General features: G+C 43.3%; 2 protein-coding genes across 3 annotated transcripts in view; one reads left to right on the top strand and one right to left on the bottom strand.

Moving 5' to 3' along the window:
* Positions 1–14,084, top strand: part of JAK1 (Janus kinase 1) — a 127,812-nt gene extending 113,728 nt beyond the window's left edge. For both annotated transcript variants that reach the window (XM_030325974.1, XM_030325975.1), the window contains exons 14-25: positions 462–549; positions 966–1,093; positions 1,711–1,846; positions 3,723–3,874; positions 6,742–6,892; positions 7,017–7,111; positions 8,211–8,403; positions 8,853–8,977; positions 9,345–9,517; positions 11,246–11,363; positions 11,896–12,006; positions 12,815–14,084. In XM_030325974.1, coding sequence (XP_030181834.1) covers positions 462–549; positions 966–1,093; positions 1,711–1,846; positions 3,723–3,874; positions 6,742–6,892; positions 7,017–7,111; positions 8,211–8,403; positions 8,853–8,977; positions 9,345–9,517; positions 11,246–11,363; positions 11,896–12,006; positions 12,815–12,922 — 1,578 coding nt within the window. In that variant the 3' untranslated portion in view covers positions 12,923–14,084. The remainder of the gene's footprint in view (positions 1–461; positions 550–965; positions 1,094–1,710; positions 1,847–3,722; positions 3,875–6,741; positions 6,893–7,016; positions 7,112–8,210; positions 8,404–8,852; positions 8,978–9,344; positions 9,518–11,245; positions 11,364–11,895; positions 12,007–12,814) is intronic.
* An 884-nt stretch (positions 14,085–14,968) lies between these two features.
* RAVER2 (ribonucleoprotein, PTB binding 2) overlaps positions 14,969–27,616 on the bottom strand; it is a 92,627-nt gene continuing 79,979 nt past the window's right edge. The window contains exon 12 of the mRNA XM_030325980.1: positions 14,969–16,234. Within this exon, the coding sequence (XP_030181840.1) occupies positions 16,088–16,234 (147 nt within the window). The 3' untranslated portion in view covers positions 14,969–16,087. The remainder of the gene's footprint in view (positions 16,235–27,616) is intronic.

The following is a 27,616-nucleotide window of genomic DNA, read 5'->3' as shown; positions in this document are numbered from 1 at the left end:
ACTCTACATAGTCCCTGGTGTATCACTTCACAGTCTACAGAATTAAAGCCCAGACGAGTAAAAGGACTTACCCAAGATCCCACAAACTGTTAGAGTGATAAAGCCAAGTCTTGACTGAGATCTGCCTGGTTTTTTGTTTATTCTAACACAGTGCCAAACATTGTTATTTCTCAAAGTTTAATGGAGAGAAAGTGGTAGATGTGCGTATCTAATGGGGAAATTGTCAGCTAGCCTCTCCTTCCAGCCTGGCTCTGTATCCTATTAGGTTGTCTAAATATATCCCGTATGCCAGCCGGCTTAGCAATGCCTCTGGACAGGCAAGGCCAGGGGAGCAGTTTCAGGGCCTGGGATGACAGTGATGAGTTTTCCTGGGACCCGTTGACTTTCCTCTCAGCAGAGCCCCTTTGGCATCAGAGCAGTGGAGTCTGACCCTTAGCATTCCTTGTCCTCTTCTCCCACAGGCCTTCTTTGAGGCAGCCAGCATGATGAGGCAGGTCTCCCACAAACACATCGTGTACCTCTATGGCGTCTGTGTCCGAGATGTGGAAAGTAAGTGTATTCGCTGTGGAAGCGGAGGTTGCCCTGGCTGGGAGCGTTGGCGCTGTGGGGATGACTCGGGGCTGATGCCACCTTTACCTTGCCTGGGCTTCTTGCCTCTTGCAGCAGTTCTTGTGCTTAATAGTGGATGTGGAATTAAGCCCCATTTGTTTTTTTCACTCATTTCTCGAACGTTTACTGTTGCCAGCCCTGACTGCACACTGTGCTAGACCCGGGAGGGTGGGGTGAGCACGCTGAGAGAGAAGAAGGCGTCTGGGCGGGGGCAGAGGTGTAAGCGCTCATTCTGCTGTTTGCACCTCACAAGGATGGTTGTGTCCTCCCAAGCCGAGGACCAGTCAGTAAAGTGGGCTCCCCTCAGGGGGTGAGGGAAGATACTGTCCCTACTGTGGCTACTTTTGTGCCTGTAGATATCATGGTGGAGGAGTTTGTGGAGGGGGGGCCCCTGGATCTCTTCATGCACCGGAAAAGCGATGTCCTCACCACACCGTGGAAGTTTAAAGTTGCCAAACAACTGGCTAGTGCCTTGAGTTACTTGGTAAGTATGTTTTGGAGTCTGTGGTGGCCCCCATCAGGAACCAGAATGCCCGAGTGGGTGGTGGCAGGAAGGGACTCTGGCGAGGTGGGCTGGAGGGGCCTGGTCTCTGTGGTTAAACACAGGTGTGCCTGGTGCTTAGTGGCCTCGACCTTGGTCATTTGGGGCTGTTCGTGTGCTTGTGTACGAATCCTGTTTTGATGGAAATTGTATCATGTCAGAGGACTGACTTCTGTACTGCACTGTAGGTAAGAGTGGAAATAGTGCGATTCTTGTCACACGAATGAGTGAAACCGCCAGCGTCAGTAGTGCTTACCGTGGGTCAGCCGTTCAGGGGTCCTACACGTTCTCCTTGGTGTCATTCTCAGAGAAGCCCTATGAGGCCCACTCTGCCATTATCCCCGTTTTACTGGTGAGGGGACCAGGGCGCAGGGCCATGGTGTAATACACCCAAGTCACACAGATGACTGGGGAGAGAGCTAGGCTGCCCGGGCATGGCTGTCGCTGGGGAATATGGAGAGATGATGTGAGGAGCCAGGCTTGGAAACGGAGTGAAGGAAGGAGGGAAGACGGGCAGCCCCATGGGCAGCTTGACTGAGTTCACCCTTCTCACTCTGCAGGAGGATAAAGACCTGGTCCACGGAAATGTGTGCACTAAAAACCTCCTCTTGGCCCGTGAGGGCATCGACAGTGAGTTCGGCCCGTTCATCAAGCTCAGTGACCCCGGCATCCCCATCACCGTGCTGTCCAGGCAAGGTGGGTCTCCCCTTTCCTCCCACCCCAGTTCCCATCTGTGCCCTTCACCCTTCCGCCCTCCCTGTCCCCACCTGAATTAAGGTCAGGCCAGCAGGGAGAAGGGGGCTAGGGCTCTGGTGTGTTTCCTTTTAAGAAGGACACTTTAGCAGACAGGCATCTGGTGCTGCTGCTGTGCCCCGGGGGCCGAGGGAGATGTGGAGGGTAAGGAGGGCCAGTCCCTGCCCTCTGGGAGCTGTGTGGTAGGAGAAACTCACCCAAGGCACGTGTGGTCCTGACGATAAAAGAGCTGTGTTTGAGGTGCTGGGGTAGCACAGAGGGAGGCTGCTGGGCCCAGGGATGGTCACAGAGGTGTCGAGAGGAGCTGGGTCTCCTGGCCCTCCACTGTAGTTGGTGAGCTGTTGGGGGAGGCCCCCAAGTGATAGCTGTGCTCTTGTGGCCTTTGAATGAGGTCATCGTGAACTATAGGGCTGTGAAGGAAAAGACAGGCCCAGGAGCCAAGACACTGCAACCAGCACTGCCCAAGTAGTACTCTGCCTCTTAGCCTTCGAGGCCGTGTGTGGGATCTCATCGTGGCCCTGGCCTGTGACGGCCAGCCGCCAAGCACAGTGCTGGGCTCTTAGAGTTTTGTTCAGTGGGTCAAAGAATGGGCTAAGTTTGGAAGGGAACCAGGATGAAAACAGGCCTTACAAATACAACTGAAATCATTCACTCCTTAGCAGGGAAATGGGAAGCATTCTTTAGTGCCTATGTAGTGCCCCTCACCCGCCCATCTCCCACCAGTCAGCAAAGATTCAGCCCTGAATCTGTCCCGGGACCTGTCCTCAGAAAGCACCTGGGGCGCAGACACTGGTGACTCCAGAACTAGTAGAGGAGCCTGGGTATCCCCAAGAGGTGCCGGTAAAATGCTATGGGCATTCAGAGACAGCGATATCACCTAGCTGGGGACAGGTGATTCAGGGATGCAGTGGGATTTCATCTGGGCCTTGTGGGTCAGTGAGGTGGGCCTGACTATGACTGCCTCTGTTTCCAGCAGGAGCCAGGAGGCTGTTGCTGGAGGCCACAGTGCTTGTTGAGGGACACAGCAGGGGTGTCTACTCAGATCACTAGCCTTGGCAGGAAGCCAGAACAGGGCTGCAGAAGTAGCCAGGTGCAAGAGATGTATGACAGCCTCACCTCAGGCTTTCATTCCCTTGTTCTTTCCCACACGAAGCAAACACACAATTGCAGGGTGATTGTGCAGAATGCATGAGTGAGGTGAGCCCATGCCTGCTCTGCATGTATGGGCCTCTTGTCTTTCCCTGCCTTTTCTTCTTTTTTTTTTAATGTTTATTTATTTATTTTGAGAAAGAGAGCACACACACAGGCAAGTGGGGAAGGGGCAGACAGAGAGGAAGAGAGAGAATCCCAAGCAGGCTTTGCCTGTCAGTGCAGAGTCCGATGTGGGTCTTGATCTCACAAACTGTGACCTGAGCCGAAATCAGGAGTGGGATGCTTAACCGACTGAGCCACCTAGGTGCCCCTCTGCCTTTTCTTTCTTAAGCCTTTGTTCTCCTTCCCCGGGGTGTTGGCCTTCCCCAGGGTGCTTTGCTGTCATCTGAGGCCAGAGCTTTGGAAGCCTGGCCCTATGTGACCCTCCTGGGGGCTTGTGATAAATGGACACATCTGCTGGCCCTAAGACTGCTGCATGGTGGAGGACGTGCCCGGGCGGAGAGGCCTGGAAAGTGGCACCCTTCACAAACTCCCCCCGGTCCCATGTTTGGAAAGCACTGCTTAAAATAGTTTCTTTGTTAGCTCACAGTTTCTGCTGCAATGACAGTGATTTACAACCCTGGCATTTCCAGAAACTGATCTGGAAATCTCTCTGGTCTTTTTCCAGAGTGCATAGAACGAATCCCGTGGATTGCTCCCGAGTGTGTTGAAGACTCCAAGAACCTGAGTGTGGCCGCTGACAAATGGAGCTTTGGAACCACACTCTGGGAAATCTGCTACAATGGCGAGATCCCTCTGAAAGACAAGACACTGATTGAGGTGGGCAGTTGCTTTCGGGGTGAGAGCTGAGTGAGGACTCCTTGAGCCCTCGTGAACGTCTCAGCAGTTGTCAGGGAGCCTCATGTTGTGGGAAGAGATGGAGGCGGCTTTGACTGTCCTCCACAGGCTTCCTGGCTGTGTGACCTCGAAAGTGTCACTTAACTTCCCTGTCAGTTTCATCATCTGTAAAATGGGGATAAATACTACCTATTTTGCAGGGCTGTTGTGAAGATTAAGTAAATAATGAAATAATGCATGCACAATGCCAGGCACACGATATGTGCTCAGTAGTACATTATGGTAGTGTTTATCTCAGATTTGAAGTACCTGTTAGCAACATTAACACAGATACTTGTTGAGTTTCTACTGCGAGGCATTGTTCGAAGTAAAAGCTGGAGGCTCACTATAAAATAGACACAGGCCTTGGCTTTCCTTGAGGACCTTAGGGTGTGGTTAGGAGAGTTCGCCTATAATAGCAAGAACGAGGATTCTTCACATAATATGTGAAACCAGCGGCCTAAGAATCCTGCAACTTAGATACAGCAGTGCCATCACCTTCATTTCACAGTTCAGGTAACGGAGACTCGGGGAGCCTCAGCACATGCCTGGGTCCTTCAGCTACAGTGCAAAACCAGAAAGGTCTGACCCACTCTTAAATTTACTGGTAGAAAGTGTGAAGACTGTAACTCTAAAGGGATAAAGTAGTAAAATGACAATCAAGGACCACTGATCCTGACTTAGTGGTTCAATTATTGGAATGTGTCTCGTGTATTTATGGGGGCAGCAGCATCACTTTGAGCTGGGAGGGATTGATCAAAATCCAGGGGAAGGTGGCATTTCAGTTGTCCGTGGGAAGCAATGAGTGGTTTCGTTTGCCTCAAGCATGGAGAGGAATGACAGGTGGTAAGGTGGGAAAGGTTATTTGGGTCAGATTATTGGAAGCCCTAAATTCCAGGCTACAGAATTGTACTTAGGGGTGATGTGGGACACTGATGAGTTTGCGTGGAGAAGTGAGGAGCTTAGAGGTCAGCATGGGGACGGGTCTTCTAGACACCGTGGTTGGGATGGACAGGCTAAGGAGTGACCACACGCTCTGAGGCTCTCAGTGGTGAGGACAGAGACAGGAAGTGGCAATGGAAATCCAGAGTGGAGGGTGCACCTGTAGGAGATCCTGAAGAGGTAGAATGTTTAACCAGTTAACTTTGGCCAGGTAAACATAGTACAGGGCTTGGGAAAGCGGAGTTAAGTCAAAACCAGCAGGGAAGCCCTCAGATCTATAACTCTGCTATTTGGGATTTTCATTCTAGGGTTTTTGGAGAAAAGTCAGTATCTATTCAGCACCTGCTGTGTACTCAGGGCTAAGCAGCATGCAGGAATGGTGTAAGGAAGGGCCTGTACCTTTGATAAAAGAGGGCTCCTTCTCTCCTCCCAAGTACCCTTGATGGGTTTGGATGGCCTTTCCACCTGGCTGCACCAGAGCGGGGAAGTGAGCGTGACACTGAGAGGCGAGAGCAGCTCCCAGCTCAGTTCCAGCTCCTCCTCTTCCTCATCCTCTGAGGTCTCCCCACTTCCACCAAGGATCCCCAGGGACAGAGGAGAAACCAGTACTCATGAGATTCACTAGAAACTGGAGGGTAGGGGTGCCAGGGTGGCTCAGTCGATTAAGTGTCCGACTTCGGCTCAGGGAATGATCTCTTAGTTTGTGGGTTCAAGCCCTGCATTGGGCTCTGTGCTGACAGCTCAGAGCCTGGAGCCCGCTTTGGATTCTCTCCCTCTCTCTCGGCCTGTCTCCCACTTGTGCTGTCTCTGTGTCTCTCAAAAATAAATAAACTTTTTTTTTTTTTTTTTTAACTGGAGGGTCATGGTTTCACTTAATTTTTATTTTTATTTATTTATTTATTTATTTTTTTTTTCGGAATTTTTTTTAATGTTTATTTATTTTTGACAGAGAGAGAGACAGAGCATGAGCGGGGGAGGGGCAGAGAGAGAGGGAGACACAGAATCTGAAATAGGCTCCAGGCTCTGAGCTGTCTGCACAGAGCCCGACGCGGGGCTCGAACTCACGGACCGCAAGATCATGACCTGAGCTGAAGTCGGACGCTTAACCGACTGAGCCACCCAGGTGCCCCTTAATTTTTAAAAGTAGTATCAATTATTTGTTTTAGAATTTTGAAGTAATAAACAGTTGAAAATTGGAAAATATAGAAAACTATGAAAAAGAAAAAACAGCAGTCATCATATTCCAGTCGCTCCTCACCACTAGTTAGCCCTTTGGTATTTTGTCTTTCAGTCTGTTTCTGTCTGTCTTGTTTAAACACAACTGAGACCATGCTAGATATAGTTATATAGGCTCTACTTCTTAATTTAATTTTGGGAGTACTTTCCTGCATAAATATGTCTTACAATTTTACAAATTTAATGTAAGAGTTGTTTCATTAAACTCAAATTTACTTAACTAATTTTATATTTGGCATTTAGGTTGTTTTTAAATTTGTAATGTGCTAATTCTGCAGGGAGTATCTTTGAACATAAATCTTTGTTTATATCTGACTTCTGAGTCATTTTATAGTTGGAATTAATGAGTCAAAGGATTTGAAGAGTCTGCCAAGTTGTATTCCAGGAAGGCTGCGTGACTGCACTAGAATGCAGCAGGTTCAGGCCTGGGTCTACCGCCCATCTGACTTGAATTTGGATTTTAGTATGGGGACTAACATTTCCCCAGGCCGGAATAAGGCAATAGTAACACAGGTTTGTGAAACCTGCCTTTATGCAGAGCTATCGGGGAAATAAATTAGGGATGGTAACTGGTGCTGAAGGGTTAGTGAGTGGTACCTTTGGTTTCTCCCATGTGGTTTTCTTCTTTACAGAAAGAGCGATTCTATGAAAGCCGGTGCCGGCCAGTGACACCATCTTGTAAGGAGCTGGCTGACCTCATGACCCGCTGCATGAACTATGACCCCAACCAGAGACCCTTCTTCCGAGCCATCATGAGAGACATCAATAAACTGGAGGAGCAGAGTAAGACCCTGCCGTGCAGTGTTTGCATGAGACCAGCCAGTTCCCCGGGGAAGCAGCAGAGTAACTAGGAGCCTGTGGACAGCAGTCACTCCTTTTTAACATGGTTTCTTTCCTCCTCTCCTAGATCCAGACATTGTTTCGGAACGAAAGCCGGCAACCGAAGTGGATCCCACACATTTTGAAAAGCGGTTCTTGAAGAGAATCCGTGACTTGGGAGAGGCAAGTTAGGCTGGAGTCCCCTGCTGACCGTCTGACCTCTTCTGCATCTAAAACCACTCTCCATTCTCTCTGTTTCTGGGCCAAGATTTATGAAGAGAAGGCATCTCACTGGGTTTTCCCTGGGCCACTGGAATTACAGGGGAGTCTCCGCTTGGCACACAGCAGCAGTGTGCATATACCTGCCTGCCCAGGTGGCTGGATATGCACACAGGATGTTGGTCTGCTCCCTCCAGACTCGATTTTTCTCCAAGGGGTGGAAGAGAATGGAAAGAGAGAGATACGGGGGAGTAGGTTTAGATGTGGTAGAAACAGAAAAGTCCCTATCTTGGACTTTGCTGTGTGGCTGCTTAAATAAGGGATATTTACTACACAGAAGGCCACATAGAATGTCAGTTTTCCCTTGGACCTCGAATGGGAGTTTCCTAACGGTTAAGGTGACCAGAAAAGCTACTGGGATTTGTGTCTAAATACAGATTTTCAATAGTTGAGTTAAGCGAACACAGACTGTGTCCTGTGTGGAGTGTCTTCTGTGTGCCCAGGCCGTGTGCTGGACACATAACAGTGTCCTTAGTGCCTCACAACACCCTGAGGGTCTGTGCACATCAAGTGCCTCTGGAGCCAGCTCAGAAGACTAGGTCACTGGGCCTTCCCTGTCCAGTGGCTCAGGAGAAGTCTGACCCCACGTCTCCTGAACACCCATCGCGCAGTGCCCTTTTCAGCCACGTCGTGGTGCCTGCCCCGCTGCTTGGGCCCGTGGCTGTCAGAGAATGCCATAGTCATCCTGCAGGTCCAGAAATAACCTTCCTTGTGGGCTATGTTTTCACGGAAACTGGGATCGATGTGTTGGTTCAATAGTCCCCTGATACTTCCGTGTCTTAGCTCAGTAATAGAGGGAATGGCATGTGGGACCAAGAGAGGAGGGGCTGTGGTGGGTGGGGAAGGGTGGCGGGGGGACAGTTCGCCGCCTGTAAGGTCGGACTGTGCTGTGTACCCCTGGCCTTCGTGGGAACAGCACGAGGAGCAAGCGTCATCTTCTGAATGTTCCTGCTGGCCCGGGGTGGGGGCTTTTCTCATCAGGCACGTGCATCTTTCCTTCCAGGGCCACTTTGGGAAGGTTGAGCTCTGCAGATACGACCCTGAGGGTGACAATACCGGGGAGCAGGTGGCTGTCAAATCCCTGAAGCCTGAGAGTGGAGGTAACCACATAGCTGATCTGAAGAAGGAAATTGAAATCTTAAGGAACCTCTATCATGAGAACATTGTGAAGTACAAAGGCATCTGTACAGAAGACGGTATGTTGTGCAAAGTGGGGTTGGTGTGAAAACTAAGGGAGCTTCTGGGGTTATACAGCCAGTGCCACCAATCAAGGTGGCAAGTGGTATTTACTAATATCTTTTTTTACAAGCCAATATAACACCCACATATTATACTCTAAAACTGGTAATGAAATGATGTGGCTCATAAGTTTTAAAAATCAGTCATCTGTGGTTGTTCGCAGAGCACTGTTAGCTCAGGGGGTGCTGATGACTGGGTTCTGTACACACGTGTCACTATCTCTGTTCACTGCTGAGGATCCTGAGGTTCAGGGGCTTAAAGAGGTTAAGTAGCTTGCCTGGGATTCGGGGTGGGGAGTGACACTGAAATCAGTTCGGGGCCTGTGTCTCCTGATCCTGCACCCTCTACTCCCCCACAGTTCCTTCATCTGGCAGCCTTGTCCTGATGGGTGTTCTTTTCTTGACAGGAGGAAATGGTATTAAGCTCATCATGGAGTTTCTACCTTCAGGAAGCCTTAAGGAATATCTTCCAAAGAATAAGAACAAAATTAACCTCAAACAACAGTTAAAATATGCTGTTCAGATTTGTAAGGTAAAAAAAAAAAAAAAGCATGTTAAAGATTAAAAAATCAGGCACTCTGTCCTGGGTAATTGGTTTGTAATTAGACTGCAGGGGGAAGCTTTCCAGTAATTGTACCTGAGTTCATATTGCTCTGCATGATTGGATGAAAATTAGCCAGTACTGACAAAATGAGCTGAGTTGTTAATATGGGTGATTTAATATGTATTTCTTTGAATTGGGTTGGTTTTACTTTCATTAAAGTAAAAACAACAACAACAGAAATGCATGACAGGTAAATGAAACGGCATTTGTGCTTTCCTGAGATGCAGTGATGGATACAAAACACGGCCTGAACTGACCATTAGCAAATGACTCTACATTGACTTCTCTCCCTCAGGGGATGGACTACTTGGGGTCTCGGCAGTACGTTCACCGGGACTTAGCAGCAAGAAATGTCCTCGTTGAGAGTGAGCACCAAGTGAAAATTGGAGACTTCGGTTTAACCAAAGCCATTGAAACCGACAAAGAGTACTACACAGTCAAGGATGATCGGGACAGCCCTGTGTTTTGGTAACTGAATCTAATGTTATGTTAATGTCTTTTATTCCTCCTGCCTAAGTCAAGGTTAGAAAGAACTTAGAACATTTGGGATTGATTGAGCTTTGCCTTCAAGAATCCTCTTTTAGACTGTTTCCCTAAAAGCAACCCGCACAGAAATGCCTGAGGTTTATACGATACCATCTTCCAAGGAGTGGAGGACATGAGCCACCCAGTCAGCATCTCCAGCTTCCCAGGAGAGAGCATTCACTGACACAGTCCTTGCCCCCGTCAGTCGTTGCAGGGGTCACGTGCTCACACAGAATGGGAAGGAGGTGATGAAGTAGGCTCTGACCAGTGCAGGGAGGTCCCAGACAGAGCAGAGCACAGCACGCCCAGTACACAACTTGGCTGTCTGCTTACAGATCACCGGGGTATCTTGGTCAGGAGGCTGCAGCCTGACTGACCCCTTGCAGCCTGGAGCACCATCCAGGGGAGAGGCTGTTGAAGCCCCTACTCCATGGCTCCTACGGAACAGAGCGGTTCCTCTGAGGTGCATCCTGCATAGACACAAACCTAGATCTCTCCCACCTGTGGAGCCTAAGCCTTATTCAGAATTCATCAGTGTGTATCAGGGTCCTGCTTTGTGTTGGGTACTAGAGATATGTGGTGAACAAGCAGACTGGGTTGAGAATTTAATGGATGGGACAGCCAATATCATAGTATCATTAGCATAGAAGGGTTCAGGCTTGGTTTTCTGGAAGTCTTGTAAATGTAAGATTTTAAAAAGATCCATGGGGGTTAGAAGGATGGTTCGAAGGCGGCATGTGTGACTAGCAAGAATGAGATGAGAGCAGTGACTGTCCCAGGACCTGAATCAGCTCGGTGTGGCTGGATCACGAAGTGGGAGGTCTCAAGGACTTGCTAAGGCAGAGCACTGGAAGCCGAGTCACAGAGCTAGCACTCCCTCTACCCCAAGAGTTTTGGGATACCATGAGAGGGTTTAAGAATGGCAGCTTTTGTTTAAAAAAAAAAAAAATCACTGTGGGGGCACCGGGGTGGCTCAGTCGGTTAAGCGTCTGATTCTTGACTTAGGCTCAGGTCATGATCTCACAGTTGTGAGATCGAGCCGTGTCTGGCTCTGCACTGAGTATGGAGCCTGCTCGGGATTCTGTGTCTCTCTGCTCCTCCCCGGCAGGGGGGGTAGGGGTGGGGGTGGGGGTGGAGAATCTAAAAAGATCACTGTGGATGGGAGGGGAACAAGACTAGAGCCAGGGAGTCTGATGCCGCCAGAACTCATAAGGGTGTGAACTGGGACAGTGACATTGGGGCTTAAGAGGAGTAGGTTTGAAAAGTATTTAGAAAACTAGATATGGGCGGGGTGGGGGGCTCCATTTCTGTCTTGGGCAGTTGGGTATCATCTACTGGAACGGTTGACCTTGGAAGAGGGCTGGGCAGCGAGGTCATTGCTAATTTTGAACTTGAAAGAAAACCTGGGGCCTTCTGTCCTCTGCCACCTCCTCCTCGTGGACAACACGTGCTCCGTGAAATGAGCGCAAACTAATATTTTAAAGTAACTCTGTGCTACAGAGAGCCTGTAACAGTATTGTTGGACATGTCAGGTGTGTACTTAAGCATATGTGTGGTTAATGTATTAAACACCAAGAAAAACCAGAGAGGTGATTTTTCAGAATTACTCTATAATGTTTATTGAAATATCCTTCCCCGAAAAATGAAGTTTCATGTTCTGCATTCTTTCAGGTATGCTCCAGAATGTTTAATTCAGTGTAAATTTTATATCGCCTCTGACGTCTGGTCGTTTGGAGTGACTCTGCATGAGCTGCTCACTTACTGTGACTCCGATTCTAGCCCCATGGCAGTAAGTCTTCCTTGTCCCTTCATCTGAACCTCACACCCAGTTAAAATGTGTAAATTTTGTTCTTGCATAGACTCTAGTCAGTGTGTTATAATGGAAAGTGTCACTTTTCCATTTGACGTGGTTGCCACTTGACACTTATTTGTGGCTCTCTCAAGTCCTGTTTCACTACGAGCCGAAGTTCTAGAAAACAACACCAGTTTTCAAGGATCTTACCTGTGTGAGGAGTCCAGGGACAGTTTCCTGGGAAAATGGGGGAGCAGCGCGTAGGACCTTGGTTGAGCCTCATGTGTTCGTAAATGAGATCATTGTCACTGGGGCAGGCCCTTCAACCAGGGGAGGGAATGGTTGGTAGAGTCTGAGAGCTAGATTATAGACTAACCATTGAGAGTGAATCAAGATTTTGAACTCTCATTTACAGTTGGTAAGGAGAAGAGTCTGTTTATTAATTTCCAGTTAATTCTAGGAATTTTACCTTAACCTGGTGTTACATAAATATGTGCTAAAATATTTTCTTTGGTTTTACTTTACATAGTTGTTCCTGAAAATGATAGGCCCAACGCATGGCCAGATGACAGTCACAAGACTTGTGAACACGTTAAAAGAAGGAAAACGTTTGCCCTGTCCACCTAACTGCCCAGATGAGGTATTTGTGGGCCATTTTACAGTACTAAACTCAATTTGTATTATGTTTTCAGGGCTTGAACTCCTTGAGCAAGGGTTTGGGGGTAGAGGTGGAGGAGTGGAAAGTAGTAGAAAAGTAGTTTTTAAAGTAATTTTCTAAAGCTGGATCTCAGACGTCTGAAAAATCATCTTTGGGGCAGATGACAGCTATGCTGAAAGTAAGGATTCCCTCCAGAAGTAGGCTCACCTCAGCGAGCACCCTAAAGGAGCATATTCTGGTGTAGCTGGATTGTGACAAGTATGGGTACAGTTAACCCCTTGACCTTCGTGGCATTGGGGGCGCTGACCTCCTACAGCTGAAAATCTGAATGTAACTTTAGTGTTGACTGGAAGCCTTCCTGATAACAAGTAGCACGGTTCTGCAAATGTTTTTTATAGCGCTGTATTATATTTAGTCGAACAGCTCCGGGGATAACTGGACCCGCACAGCTCAAATCCGTGTTGTTCACAGGGCAACTGTAACTGTCCTGGAGTCCGTAGCATTTATGACACTTACTCGGTTTTCTGTATTCTCAAGTGAATTGAGCTTTTAAGACTTTCACTCGTACGTATTCTTCAGTGCATCTCAAAGGTCTAAGAACAACCAGTGAGGAAATGGGAGTCTATACTGAGATATAATGACGTGGATTTTTTGGAAGGTCAATTCATGAGCTTCTCAAATGTTAAGATGTAGGAAATGTGACAACTATAGTTCATAAATAATACTTTCAGTTAACAAGAGTAATGGAGTAATAAGGAAAGTCATCTACCTTTTTTTTCCCTTCTTACAGGTTTATCAACTCATGAGAAAGTGCTGGGAATTCCAACCAACTAATAGGACAACTTTTCAGAACCTAATTAAAGGATTTGAAGCACTTTTAGAAGCACTTTTAAAATAAGAAGCATGAATAGCCTTTAAACTCCTGTGTATCAAGTCCTCCTTCCCCTACCAATACCGAGCCATTTTAAAAAGAAATTTTAATGGAAAAAATTTGTATTTGGGCGTGTACAAGGCACACTGCGGTGCTCCTTATGTGTAAGTACTTCCCTCTTTAAATTTGGCACCAGTAACAAATGATGGCAACCACAACAACAGAAAGCACTTAAGCACTTCTCCTTTTGGAAAGAATACGTACCACCATTTTGTTTGGCTAGTTTACCATCACAGTTGCACAAGAGAAAACAAGAGGAGCTGACCCCAGCACTTGTTCCCAGCTGCCAGTTGATCTGAAACGCTTTTCCGGCAGATAAATTGAAGATAAAGATTGATGGACTTAGTACTCTAACCTGCCCTCGAATTTCAGTATCTATACAGTGATAGGCCAAGCATTCTTGAAATATTAGATACCAGTTAGTAGATCATTGTTTCTATACAAAGATGAGTGTATTCCTGTCACCACTAGGACTTAAAGTTTGAGTTGTTTCTTCAGTGGCTTAGCTCCTGCCCCCTCGGGTGACCAAGTACTGATTTTTGAGAGAATGGCTCATACCCAGGGGGACGGCTGTGGAATAGATACTTTGCTGCATGTTCATTCTTGAGAACCAAGCCTGTGCCAGTGCTTTCCTAAACAGTGTATCTTTAATCAGAACTGACTCCAAGACCCTGGATACTGTCCTACATGCTTTTCAGAGATGCCCACGTAGATCCTTTTAGAACTCAACCTCTTTGGGGTAAGCTGTTCCAGCACTGGTTTTGGATGCAACCAGTCAATGTTTTAGTACCTAACTGTCTACGAGAGTTCAGGATCTACTAGACCGTTTTCAGTTTGCTTGGATGTAGCTGGGTAATCAAAAATGTCTCATCTGATTCAGTGTGAACTGTAAGACCTTTATGACCAAGAATGAAAAACTCTGTCAATGCTGTCTATCTGATGTCATTACTTTTCACCTTTTGAGCCTGAAAGAGTTCTGGATTGATGCAATGGCAACAATAAACTTGCCATTTAAATTTGTTCAATAACCCTACATCACCAAGGTCTCTGTCTGTATCAAACCTGTGGCCATTCTATATGCACTTTTGTTTACTCTTTATACAAATAAATATACTAGAGACTTCACATGCATATGCCTTTTAATATTAAGATTTCACTTTCAAAGCATTCAGACAGTTTGTTTACATAGAAAAATAACAGTATAGACTTTGCAGGGGGTGGGGGAGTTTGGTAATGGTCCTCATTGCAAACACCTACCACTTGATTTATCTGTTACGTCCAATGATGACAGGGCACAGGCCAGTACAGATGGCAGATCCTCATGTGCTCTAATCCAGAATCTCTTTCCGTTCCTTCAACCTCTTTGTGCTTTCATTTTGCAGCTCTGATTTACGTTTACTGTGGGAGAGGTGTGACTAAGCACTGAAAATGCTTAATGCAGTGGGACATGGGAAGGTGAAGTACAGAATGTGGAGAAACCATTATTCATCTGCTGAGTTAAAAACTGGTTACTTAGAGGCAGTTTACTTCTCAGACATTAGCTTTGTAGCTGTCATTTTCGAATAGAAGTTAATACGTGAAATGAATTAGACCGAGTAAATTTTTTTTTACAAGTCCTACAATATGTGTACCAATTTTAAACTTCATAATTAAAATAGGGTACCTTATAGTCAAAACTTGTCTCCCAACCGAATTACTATTTAATCTGATTTCAGAAAGACTAGGATCATTGAGACGCCTAAACTCCATATCCTCAATTACAGTCTCATAACAAGGAACAAACGTGGAAATTCCTAGACAGCAAAGGGTTTTTCAACACCAAAGTCTTCAGGAAATGGTGAAAGTTATATGCAATAAACACAATTCTTACAGAAGTAAATTGAATTAACTTTTCAGCCTAACACTACAAAAGGGTAAGAGACAAAGCAGAAAGTGAGGTACAACTCGCTAACTCAAAATCGTTACACTCTTACTCCATAGTACTCCTTCAGAAAGAGCAGTACTGAGTGTGGAAACAGGGCATTTGAGGATCAAAATAGACCTTGTTGTAGCAATTAGATCATTACTAGTTTATGCCATGAAATCAGATGCAGAAACTATATTGCTTGCTGCTTACAAGCCTGTTGCAAAAGTTAAAGGATTAGGGAATTCGTGCTATTAGATCAAGGGTTAGCACACTTTCCCCACAAAAGGTCCAGACAATATTTTAGGTTTTGCAGACCATATGATGTCTGTCACAGCTACTCAGCACTGCCACGAGAGCACAAAAGTAGCCACAGACAGTATGTAAATGAACAGATTTGTGTTCCAATAAAATTTTATATAGACACTGAAATTTGAACTTCAAGAATTCAAATCTTTTCTACTTCACTTAAAAATATAAACATCACTCTCAGCTTGCAGACGATATAAAAACCGGGATGACTGAACTTGACCCCAGGGTGTAGGCTGCCAACCCCTGAAATAACTTCACCAAAGCTACTTTTTTAAAAAATACCTTGTTTTTCACAAAAGGTATAAATGGTACATAACATTAAAAGTAAAGCATCCGTAGTTGTGTATAACTTGGATATCACTATCACTCTGGGTTTTATACTGCAGGGCTGGCGTGGGGTGGGGATAATTAGCTTGCATTACCACCACTGCATTTTTGTACTTGCAATCTTATAGTTCTAGGAAAAAGTCCTAAAAATCTATAAATGAGTTATTTCTAGGGAAAGTCAACTGAAATGCACACTGGCATATAAGAAACTCATTCTTCTAAGGCTCAGGAAACAAGACTGTTTCCCATTTATTGCTTCACACTTTTATATCTGGTGTCAAAATTATTCCCGGTCCTAGACAAGGGATTCCTAGACAAGGAATACCGGAACATTGTTAAATTCTTCAATGGACTGTAAGTTAATACCACATTAAGATGCATCTAATTCTAATGGAAAATGTCCTCAATTGTCTTGTCTTATTGCTACTTATTTTTTATTTGGCAATTCTGCTTGCTGCACTATACAGTTCCTTCTGGGAAATTAGAAACCCGTATTTAAAGGATATGGCTAGTCTGAATGTAGTTAAGGCAGCGATGAACAGCAGAGATACTGCAAAAAACCTTAGGAGGCTCTAAGGAGAAAACTTAACTCAGTATACACGCTTCTTTTTTAAGTAGGTTTCCATGTAATATGCTCCTGTGCCCTGAAGATGCTGGCCAACAAATTCCATGGAACCGCCTTCTGGGGCAGAGAGGAGAGATGATGAACTTCGTTTTTCATTTCTTAAAGAGGACACCTAGGAGAAAAAAGCACAATTGATGTAAATACCTAAATTAAAAATTGGTTTATTCCTTAAGGATGTTTGTAAGAAAGGCAATTCTTCTGATTTGGTGTAAAAACAAAATAGGATAAATAACAAAGCTATCAAAAAATTACACAAACTCCTTTAGGAAAACAAATTAGGATTTCTAATTCAAAATCACTTGAGGGACTGTTTGAAAAATATGAACCAGCCTCTGAGTGTTCTCTCAACACTTTGGGGAAAGAAAAAAAGCCACTGCCGTTGCCTCTGCTCCCCCCACCTGGCTAAAGCACACTGAATCAGAATGGCAATGCTAGATGCCAGTATTCCTCTGAGAAAGGCGACTGGCTAAGAAACTGAACTGCATATCAGATTAGAGGATGGGTCTGTCTGGATATTTAAAAAGTGGTAACAAACTAGTAGGTGGAAAAGCACAATGGTTCCAGACCCCAGCGGAACAGAGGTGTGCACAGGGGATTCGGAACAGCTTCCAGGGCTTGGAGGGAGATGGCGCAACAGGAAGATCCCGGGCCCACCTCGTCCCACAGAGGCAACAACTACATCTATGCAACTGCCTCTGAGGACGGCCTGAAGACTGACACAACGGAGTCTCCACAGCTAATCGTACAGAGAAGGCTACGTTGCAAAGGGTAGGAGAAGCAGAAATGCAGTCTGGAACCAAAGCCCTGGCACAACTGCCCACAAACGGGAGGGACGTCATCAGCATAGAGGAGCAAGGGGATCAGCGCACACACCGAGCACCCTCAGGACCTGCACCGGGAAGGGGAGTTTCCATACGTGTGGCTTTCAAAATCAGCAAGGTTTAACTCCAGGAGAGATGGAAGGCTGTAAGAAACGGAGTCCCCACCCTTGAAGAGCTAGTAAGCTAAAAACGGCCCAAGATACAGCATAAAAGACACCGTCTGAAAAGCACCTGGGCCTATACGTGGAGATTTACTGACTAGTTTTAGGATATGTGCCAGTGGGGCAGGCATCTGCAGGGGCTTTCTCTGGAAATCAAAGTGCTGACAGGTGCCATTTTTGTTGCCCCTCCTCAGCCTAGATAGCCAGAGGCTTTCAGGACTCGGTTCTAGCACTCTTTACCCTGCTAGCACCACCTGCCCCCGGTGTCATTCCTCTGTGGACCTGCCCTGGGCAGGGGAGGGAAGCAGACCCACCCAACCAGCACACCTGCAGCAGTCACGGCGGCTCACTACCTCGCAGATAGCCGAGCCGAGCACCCACCCTGCCCACCAGCGAGCCCCCGGTCAGGCCCCCAAGCCAGCAGCACAGGAGGCAGACCCTGCCCACCGGCACACCCATGGTAGCTGCAACCAGGCCTCACCGGGAACGAGCCCTGCGTACCAGTGCACCTGCAGTGGTCACAGCTCAGCCACAACAGGAAGGCACATGTAGCCACACAGAGGACGTTCCTGGAGTCCTCGGTTCTAGTGACTAGGGATTCCTCTACAGTTTACAACAGGACCCCACCACTTTCAAGATCAGGAGACATAGCTGACCTACTTAACACATAGACACAAGCACAGAGTTGGACAAAGTGACAGAGGAATATGTCCCAAATGAAAGAAGACAAAAATAAAACAGAGGTAAGCAATATGCCTGATGAAGAGTTCAAAGTAATGGTCATATACTCACCAGACTTCAGAGAAGAGTGGATGAACTCAGAACTTCAACAGAGAGAGAGAAAATATAAAAACCAATCAGAGGTGAAGAATACAATAGCTGAAATGAGAAATACACTAGTGGGAATCAACAGATTACAGGATGCAAAAGAATGCATCAGGGATCTAGAAGACAGGGCAAGGAAGCAACCAAGCTGAAGAGCAAAAAGAATAAATAATGGCAGGTTAAGAGACCTCTGCAACATCATCAGTATAATAAAATTCACATTATAGGGATCCTAGAAGGAGAAGACAGAAGGAGGCACAACTTATTTGAAGAAATAACACCTGAAAACTTCCCTAATTTGGGAAAGGAAATAGACATTCAGGTCCAGGAAGCACAGAGAACCCCAAATAAGATGAACCCAAGGATGTCCACACCAAGACTCATAATAATTAAACTGCAAGAATTAAAGATGAAGAGAGAATCTTAAAAACAAGAGATAAACAGTCACAAGGGAAACCCCATAATTATGGCTATCATCTGATTTTTCAGCAGAAACTTTACAGTCCAGAGGAAAGGGCAGGATATATGCGAAGTGCTGAGGGGATAAAACCTACAACCAAGAACACTATATTTGGCCTTATAAGAAATATTAAGGGGAATTCTTTAACTACAAGAAAAGTATGAAAGGAAAACTCTTACTGGTAAAAATAAACAGAGCGGGTCACCTGGGTGGCTCAGTCACTTAAGCATCTGACTTCAGCTCCGGTCATGATCTCACGGTTCATGAATTTGAGCCCCGCATTGGGCTGACAGCTCAGAGCCTAGAGCCTGCTTCAGATTCTGTATCTCTTTCTCTCTCCACCCCTCCCCTGCTCATGCTCTCTCTGTCTCAAAAATAAACATATAGTAAACATAGTAGATCAATCACAAAACTAGTAAGGAGATTACAATGCAGAAGTAGTAAAATCAATTATATGCATAAAAATTAGTCAAGGGATACACAAAATAAAAAGATACAGAATATCAAATATATAAAATGTGGAGGAAGGAGTAAAAATGTCATGCTTTTATAATATGTTTGAATGTAAGTGACCATCAACTCAATATAGACTGCTACATACACATAGGATGTTACATATGAACCCAATGGTAACTAAAAACCTGCAACAGACAAAAAGAGAAAAGAATCTAAGCATAACACTAGAGAAAGCCATCAAACCATAAGGGAAGAGAGCAAGAGAAAAAAGAAACAGAACTACAAAAAATAAGTAAAATGACAATGAATACATACCAATCAATAACTTTTACGTTTATTTTGTGGGGTGCCTGTGTGGCTCAGTCAGTTGGGCATCAGACTTTGGCTCAGGTCATGATTTCACAGTTCATGGGTTTGAGACCCATGTTGGGCTCTGTGCTGACAGCTCAAAGCCTGGAGCCTGCTTCGGATTCTGTGTCTCCCTCTCTCTCTGACCTTTCCCACTCGCACTGTGTGTCTTTCTCCCTTTTTTTCTGTCTCTCAAAAATAGACGTTAAAAAAAAAAAGTTTATTTATCTTGAAAGAGAGAGCAAGCAGGGGAGGGGTAAAGAGTAAGAATCCCAAGCAGGCTTTGCACTATCTGTGCAGAGCCCGACTGGAGGGTTCGATTCCATGAACCATGAGATCATGACCTGAGCTGAAATCAAGAGTCAGACGCTTAACTGAGCCACCCAGGTGCTCCTCCATCATTCTTTAAATGTAAGTGGACTAAATGTGCCAATCAAAAGACATAGAATGGATGAAAAGAACAAGACCCATCTATATGCTGCCTACAGAAGACTCACTTTAGATCTAAAGACATATACAGACTAAAATGAAGAGACAGAAAAAAGCTAGTCCATGTAAATGGAAGCTAACAAACAAAAACCAAACACACAGCTGGGGTATCAATACTCAGATAAAATAGACTTTATGTATCTTTTTTGAGGAGTGGGGGAGGGCATGGTGAGCGACGGACAGAGAGAGAGAGAATCCCACGAGGGAAAGAGAAGTGGGCCTCAACCAAAGTGGGGATCATGCTCACCTCAAGCAGGGCACAAGCTCACCCAATAAGGAACTTGAACTTACAAACCATGAGATTATGACCTGAGCTGAAATCAGATGGTTAATCAACTAAGCCACCAGGCATCCTCAGATAAAATAGACTTTAAAACAAAGACTTTCACAAGAGAAAAAAAAGGTCATTACATATTGATAAAGGAATCAATCCGAGAAGACATAACAATTGTAAATATTTATGTGCCCAACTTAGGAATACCTAAATATATAAAGCAAATATTAACAGGCATATAGGGAAAAACTGGCAGTAATACAATAAGAGTGGGGGATGTTAAAACACTACTAAAAAAATAAAAACAAAAAAACATTACTTACATCAATGGATAGGTCATTCAGACAGAAAAATGAATAAGTAGCTTTGAATAAAACTTTAGACCAGATAGACCTAACAGATGTATACAAAACATTCCACTCCAAAAGAGCAGAATACACATTCTTTTCAAGGGTACATGGAACATTCTCCAAGACAGATTTTATGATAGGCCACAAAACAAGTCTCAATAAATTTAAGAAGACCAATATAAGGAGCATCTAGCTGGCTCAGTCGGAAGAGCATGCAACTCTTGATCTGGGGGTCGTGAGTTCAAGCCCCAAGTGGGGTGTAGAGATTACTTAAATAAACAAAATTTAAAAAAAAATAGAAGATATTATATCAAGTATCTTTCCTGATCAGTACAGTATAAAACTAGAAATCAATTAGAAGAAAAAAAAACGGGAAAAAACACAAACACATGTAGACTAAATAACATGTTACTAAACATCCAGTAAGTCAATGAAGAAATCAAAGAAGATACCAAAAAAAAATATCTAGACACAAATGAAAATGGAGACACTACAGTTCAAAATCTTTAGGATACAGCTAAAGCAGTGCTAAGAAGGAAGTTTACAGTAATACGGGGAAAATGGGTGATGGGCATTAAGGAGGGCATTTGTTGGGATGAGCACTAGCTGTTATGTATAAATGATGAATCAGGGGCGCCTGGGTGGCGCAGTCGGTTAAGCGTCCGACTTCAGCCAGGTCACGATCTCGCGGTCCGTGAGTTCGAGCCCCGCGTCGGGCTCTGGGCTGACGGCTCAGAGCCTGGAGCCTGTTTCCGATTCTGTGTCTCCCTCTCTCTCTGCCCCTCCCCCGTTCATGCTCTGTCTCTCTCTGTCCCAAAAAAATAAATAAACATTGAAAAAAAAAATGATGGATCATTGGAATCTACTCCTGCAGTCAAGACTACACTGTATATGAGCTAACTTGAGAATAAAAACAAAGAGAAAAAAAAACAAGAAAAACCTCAAATCGACAATCTAACATTATGCTTAAAGGAACTAGAATAAGAAGAACAAAGCCCAAAGTTAGAAGGAAAGAAATAATAAAGATCAGGATGGAAAGAAATGAAATACGTACTCGAAAAACAACAGGAAAGATCACTGAGACTAAGAACTTGTTCTCTAAAAAGATAAAATTGATACACCGTTAGTCAACTAATCAATTAAAACTCAAAATTGAAAACAAAAGAGAAGTTATAACTGATATCACAGAAATACAAAAAAATTATAATTACTACAGAAAATTATGTCAACAAATTGGATAAACTAAATAAATTCCTTGAAACATATAATCTTCCAAGACTGAATCAGAAAGAAATAGAAAATCTGAGCAGACCAATTATTGGTAACAAAATTGAATTAATAATCAAAAGATTCCCAATAAAAAAGTCTAAGAGCAAATGCCTTACAGGTGAATTCTACCCAACAGTTAAAGTGGTGTTAACACCTATTCTCAAACTATGCCAAAAAATAGGAAGGAATTAGGAAGGAATGCTTCCAAATTTCATTCTATGTGGCCAGCATTAACATGATAGCAAAAAAGCATACAAAGATACTACCAAAAAACAAAATTACAGGTCAATATCCTTCATGAACATAGTTGCAAAAATCCTCAGCAACATATTAGCAAACCAAATGTAAAAATACATTAAAAGAACAGTACACCACGATCAAGTGAGATTTATTCCAGGAATGCAAGGATGGTTCAATACGTAAAATCAATCAGAATGATATACCACATTTACAAAGGGAAGGATTAAAATCATATGATTATCTCAACAGATGCAGAAAAAGCATTTGACAAAATTCAAGATGAATTCATGATAAAACTCAACAGAGTGGGTGTAGAGGGAACATAGCTTAAAAAAGGCCATATATGACAAACCCACAGCTAACATCATACTAAATGGTGAAAAACATAACTTTTCTTCTAAGATCAGGAACAAGACAAGGATGTCCACTCTTGCCACTTTTATTCAACGTACTATTGGAAGTCCTAGCCATAGCAATCAGACAAGATAAAGAAATTAAAGACATCCAAAACAATAAGAAAGAAATTAAAATGTCACTATTTGCAGATAATAGGCTACTATACGTAGAAAACCCTAGAGACTCCACAAAAAACTATCAAAATTAATACATGAATTCAGGAAGGCTGTGTAATACAAAATCAATATGCAGAGATATGTTGCATTTCTATACACTAATAATGAAAGAGGAAGAAAGGGAAATGAAGAAAATTCCCATTTACAATTGCATCAAAAAGAATCAAATATCTAGGAATAAATCTAATCAAGGAGGTAAAGACCTATCTTCTGAAAACCATAAGACACTGATGACAGAACTCAAAGGTGACAGAAGTACATGGAAAGAGATATAATTTTCATGGGTTGGAAGAATACTGTTAAAATGTCCACACTACCCAGATCAATCTATCAAAATACCAACAGTATTTTTCACAGAGCTATAGCAAAATAAACAAATCCAAAAATTTTTACAGAACCACGAAAGATTCCAGATAACCACAACAACCTTGAGAAAGAAGAACAAAGCTGGAGGGATCACAATCCCAGATTTCAAATTATATTAAAAAGCTGTAATAATCAAAACAGCATGATATTAGCATAAAAATAGATACATAGATCAATGGAATAGAATTGAGAGCCCAGAAATAAACCCATGTTGATATGGTCAATTGATCTAGAACAAAGAAGGCAAAAATGTACAATCAAGCAAAGATAGTCTCTTCAATAAATGATGCTGAGAAAACTGTGCAACTACATGCAAAGCAATGAAACTGGATCACCTTCTTACACAATACACAAAATAAATTCAAAATAGATTAAAGGGGCACCTGAATGGCTCAGTCGGTTGGGTGTCCAACTCTTGATTCTGGCTCGGGTCATGATCTCATGGGTTCATAAGTTTGAGCCCTGCATCAGTTTCCTTGTGCTGACAGTGTGGAACCTGCTTGGGATTCTCTCACTCTCCCTCTCTCTCTGCCCCTCCTGTGCACACTCTCTCGCTCTCTTTCAAAATACATAAATAGGGGCGCCTGGGTGGCGCAGTCGGTTAAGCGTCCGACTTCAGCCAGGTCACGATCTCGCGGTCCGTGAGTTCGAGCCCCGCGTCGGGCTCTGGGCTGATGGCTCAGAGCCTGGAGCCTGTTTCCGATTCTGTGTCTCCCTCTCTCTCTGCCCCTCGCCCGTTCATGCTCTGTCTCTCTCTGTCCCAAAAATAAATAAATGTTGAAAAAAAAAAATTAAAAAAAAAAATACATAAATAAACTTAAAACAAAATGGATTAAAGACCTAAATGTGAGACCTGAAACCACAAAACTCCTAAAAGGAAGCATAGGCAGTAATCTCTTCGATATCAAACTTGGCAATATTTTTCTGGATATGTCTCTGCCAAGGAAAATAAAAGCAAAAAACCCCAACACAAACAAACAAAAAGCACAATTGGGATTATATCAAACTAAAGAGCTTTTTGCACAGTGAAGGAAACCATCAACAAACAAAAACCAAACCCACCTTCTCTTCCAGCCCACTCCAAGTCACTAGTATCTCCCTAGAAGAAGTTTTTACACATGTCTGTGCCCCAGCTTTTCTAGCTGCTATTCAAGGTATGGTCCCTGGATTGCCTGATTCTGATAGCCAACAAGACACAATATTCATGAGTCCCACAGCACTGTAGCAAACAGAAAACAATTTCTTAATGGATGCAGGGATATCCTCTCTACTCCCCACCTATGACTATACACCTGGGCCCAGCACAGAGGAAAGAGGCAAAAACTTCCATTTATATTTCTCCCTGGAAGAAGTTTAACTACATACTTTCTCAGCTGCTGCCTGAATGTCCAGAATCTAATCAGCCTGCATCTAGGTGCTAACTGAAATTCATCCTTTTGGGATACTGACAAGTCTTAGCACAATCTCAACTACAGGGAGTCATAAGAACAAGGAAGAAAACTTGGTCAATCACAAACGTTTGAGGGACAACTAAGAGCTCAGGCCAGGCTCATCCCCTATACGAGACCATTCTAGCAAGACTGGGAGAGGTGGCTGTTTTATCTAATGTGCAAAAACAGAGAGAGACGGAGAGTCAAGGAAAATGAAGAAACAGAAAAATGTGTTGCAGACAAAAGATCAAGATAAAGATCCAGAAACAGATTGTAATTAAAAAGAGGTAAGTGGTTTACCTGAAAGGAGTTCAAAATAACAGTCAAAAATAATGCATGAACAAAGTGAGAATTTCAACAGAGACAGAAAAAATTTTAAAAGTACAAACAGAAAATTCAGAGCTGAAGAATACAACTCAACTGAAAAAAAATTCAATAGAAACTTTCAACAGCAGATTCGATCACCCAGAAAAAAAGCATTAATGATCCTGAAGACAGATCAGTGGAATTAATCCAATCAGAGATGGAAAAAAAAAGAACGAAGAGAGCTTAAGAGACATATGAATCACCATCAAGTAGATCAATATAAGAAGGGAAGGAGAGAACAAAAGGGGCAGAAGACTTTTTCAAAGAATTAATGGATGAAAATTTCCCTGCCCTGAGGAAAGAGACATCAAGATCTATAACACCCAAAGAGTACCATACAAGATGAATTAAAAGAGACATACACTGAGACATATTATAATTAAATTATGAGACATTAAAGACAAGGAGAGACTCTTAAAAACAGCAAGGGAAAAGCATGTTTTTAATGAAAGGAACCCCATAAGCAGATTTTTCAGCAAACCTGAAACAGTAAAACTCCTACAAGAAAACAGGTGGTGAGCTCCTTGGCATCAGTCTTGGTGATGATTTTGGGGTTTAACACCAAAAGGAAAGGAAACAAAAGTAAAAACAGAGAAATGGGAGCTCAAGAAACCAAAAAGCTTCTGCCCAGCACAGGAAAACTATCAACAAAATGAACAACCTACTAAAGGAGAAAATATGTGCAAATCATATATCTAATAATGGGTTAATGTCCAAAATATATAAAGTACTCACACAACTCAACAGCAAAAAACAAAACAAAACAAAAAAAACCCAACTCTACTATAAAATGGACAGAAGATATGAATAGACAACTGTCCAAAGAAGACATAAGATGGCCACTAGGTACATGAAAAGATGTTCAATGGCAGGAACACAGGAGCATGTGATGGGACATATCAGCTGGTCCAGGGAAGACAGCAGCAAACAAAGTTAGAAAGACATGCTGGCCTCAACCATGGAAGGAGTGAAAATGAGATATCACCTCACACTTATTAGAATGGCTATTATCAAAAACACAGAAGATATTAATTATATTGGAATTAAAAAGCTTAACAAAAAAAAAGACAAGATAACAAGCATTGGTGAAGATGTGCAGAAAAGGGAGCATTTAGGCACTACTGGGAATATAAATTGGTGCAGCCACTATGAACAAAACTATGGAGGTTCCTCAAAAAATTAATCTACCATTTGATCCAGTAATTCTACTTTTGAGTATTTATCTGAAGGAAATGAAAACATTAACTCACAAGTGATATCTGGGCCCCCATGTTCATTGCAGCATTATTTACAATAACCAAGACATGAGTTGGGGCACGTGGGTGGCTCAACCAGTTAAGCATCCGACTTCAGCTCAGGTCATGATCTCAAGGTTTTTGAGTTCAAGCTCTGCATCGCACTCTGTGCTAACAGCTTGGAGCCTGGATCCTGCTTGGGATTCTGCGTCTCCCTCTCTGCTCCTCCCCCACTCATGCTCTGCCTCTCTCTCAAAAATGAACAAACATTAAAAAAAAAAAGACATGAAAGCAACCTAAGTGTCCATCAATGGATGAACGGGTACAGAGAATCTCTCTCTCTCTCTCTCTCTGTCTCTCTCTCTCTCTCATACACACACACACACACACACACACAAGAAGGGAGGGGGAGAAAAAGAGAAAGGGAGAAAAAGAAATATCAGCCATAAAAAAGGAGAAAATCTTGTCATTCGTGACAACATAGGTGGACCTTGAGGGCATTATGATAAATAAGTCAGACACAGAAGGGCAAATACTGTATGACCTCACTTATATGTGGAATCTAAAAAACAAGCAGAACAAAGCTAATTAAACTATAGATACAGAACACAGATAGGTGGTTGCCAGAGATGGTGGGGGATGGGGAGTGGGGATGAGTGAAATGGGTAAAGGTGGTTAAAAGGTACAAACTTCCAGTTAACAGATAAATAAGTCCTGGAGACGTCATGTACAACATGGCGACTAATACCGTATTGCATATTTAAAGGTTGCAAGAGTAGACTGTAAATGTTCTCATCACAAGAAAAAAAGAAATTTGTAACTATGTGTGGTGATGGATGTTAAACTAGACTTACTGTAGTGAACATTTCACAATATATGCAAGTATCATGTTGTAAACCCAAAATCAATATAATGTTATATATCAACTGTATCTCAATTAAAAAAAAAAGAGAGATTCCACCCTAGATAAAGATTGCCTGCAACAAAATTGCGTACTGAGACTGGGATTCCTCCAATATCAAGCCTCTAATTATTCTCTTCATCTGCCTTTTGCTGGAGTCCCTCTGTTGGTGACCTTCCTGCGTGTCAGACTGTGCACAGTATCACTGTCAGACCCTTAGCTTCAGGTATAAAGAACTCTTTTTCTTATTAGTGTTCTTCCTCTAATAAATGGTTAGTCCATTAAATTAAATTTTGAAAAGCTACTTATTTGACAGCCCAATTCATTTTTCAAAGATGACAGGGAGAGAAATAATACCTCACTCCGGGGTCTAGAAATCATACACTTTGAATTCCTTTCCCTTGAATCTTCCTGCTATGAAGTAATCCATGTTTCATGTCTTAGTATAAAGCAAATCAATACTTTGAATTTTTCTCTCTTTCTTTATACTATCTTTATTCTCAGAAGCCAGGTAGGAAATTATGTGCTTCCACCGAAAGGACTTCCCAGTTGTGTACCGTGTATGTGTGTGTGTGTGTGTGTGTGTGTGTATACATATATATATATATATATATATATATATATATATATATAGTATACTTCAGTGGTATATATATATATATATAGTATACTTCAGTGGTATATATATATATCTCAATGGTATATATATTCTTACTTCAATGGTGTGTATGTATATATATACACACACCATTGATTCTTACTTCAATGGTGTGTATGTATATATATACACACACTATTGAAGTAAGAATCAAGTGAGATGTAGATCAGCAAAACACTCCACTGAGCAGCACAAGAATTAGCAGTAAGAAGAGGAAATGAAAATGGACATCATTATCACCCATATGATACTGGGAGCAAACGAAATTTTTCT

Source organism: Lynx canadensis, chromosome C1 (genome assembly GCF_007474595.2).
Source record: "Lynx canadensis isolate LIC74 chromosome C1, mLynCan4.pri.v2, whole genome shotgun sequence".
NCBI classification, from domain to species: domain Eukaryota; kingdom Metazoa; phylum Chordata; class Mammalia; order Carnivora; family Felidae; genus Lynx; species Lynx canadensis.
This window is presented reverse-complemented; position numbering and strand designations above follow the sequence as displayed.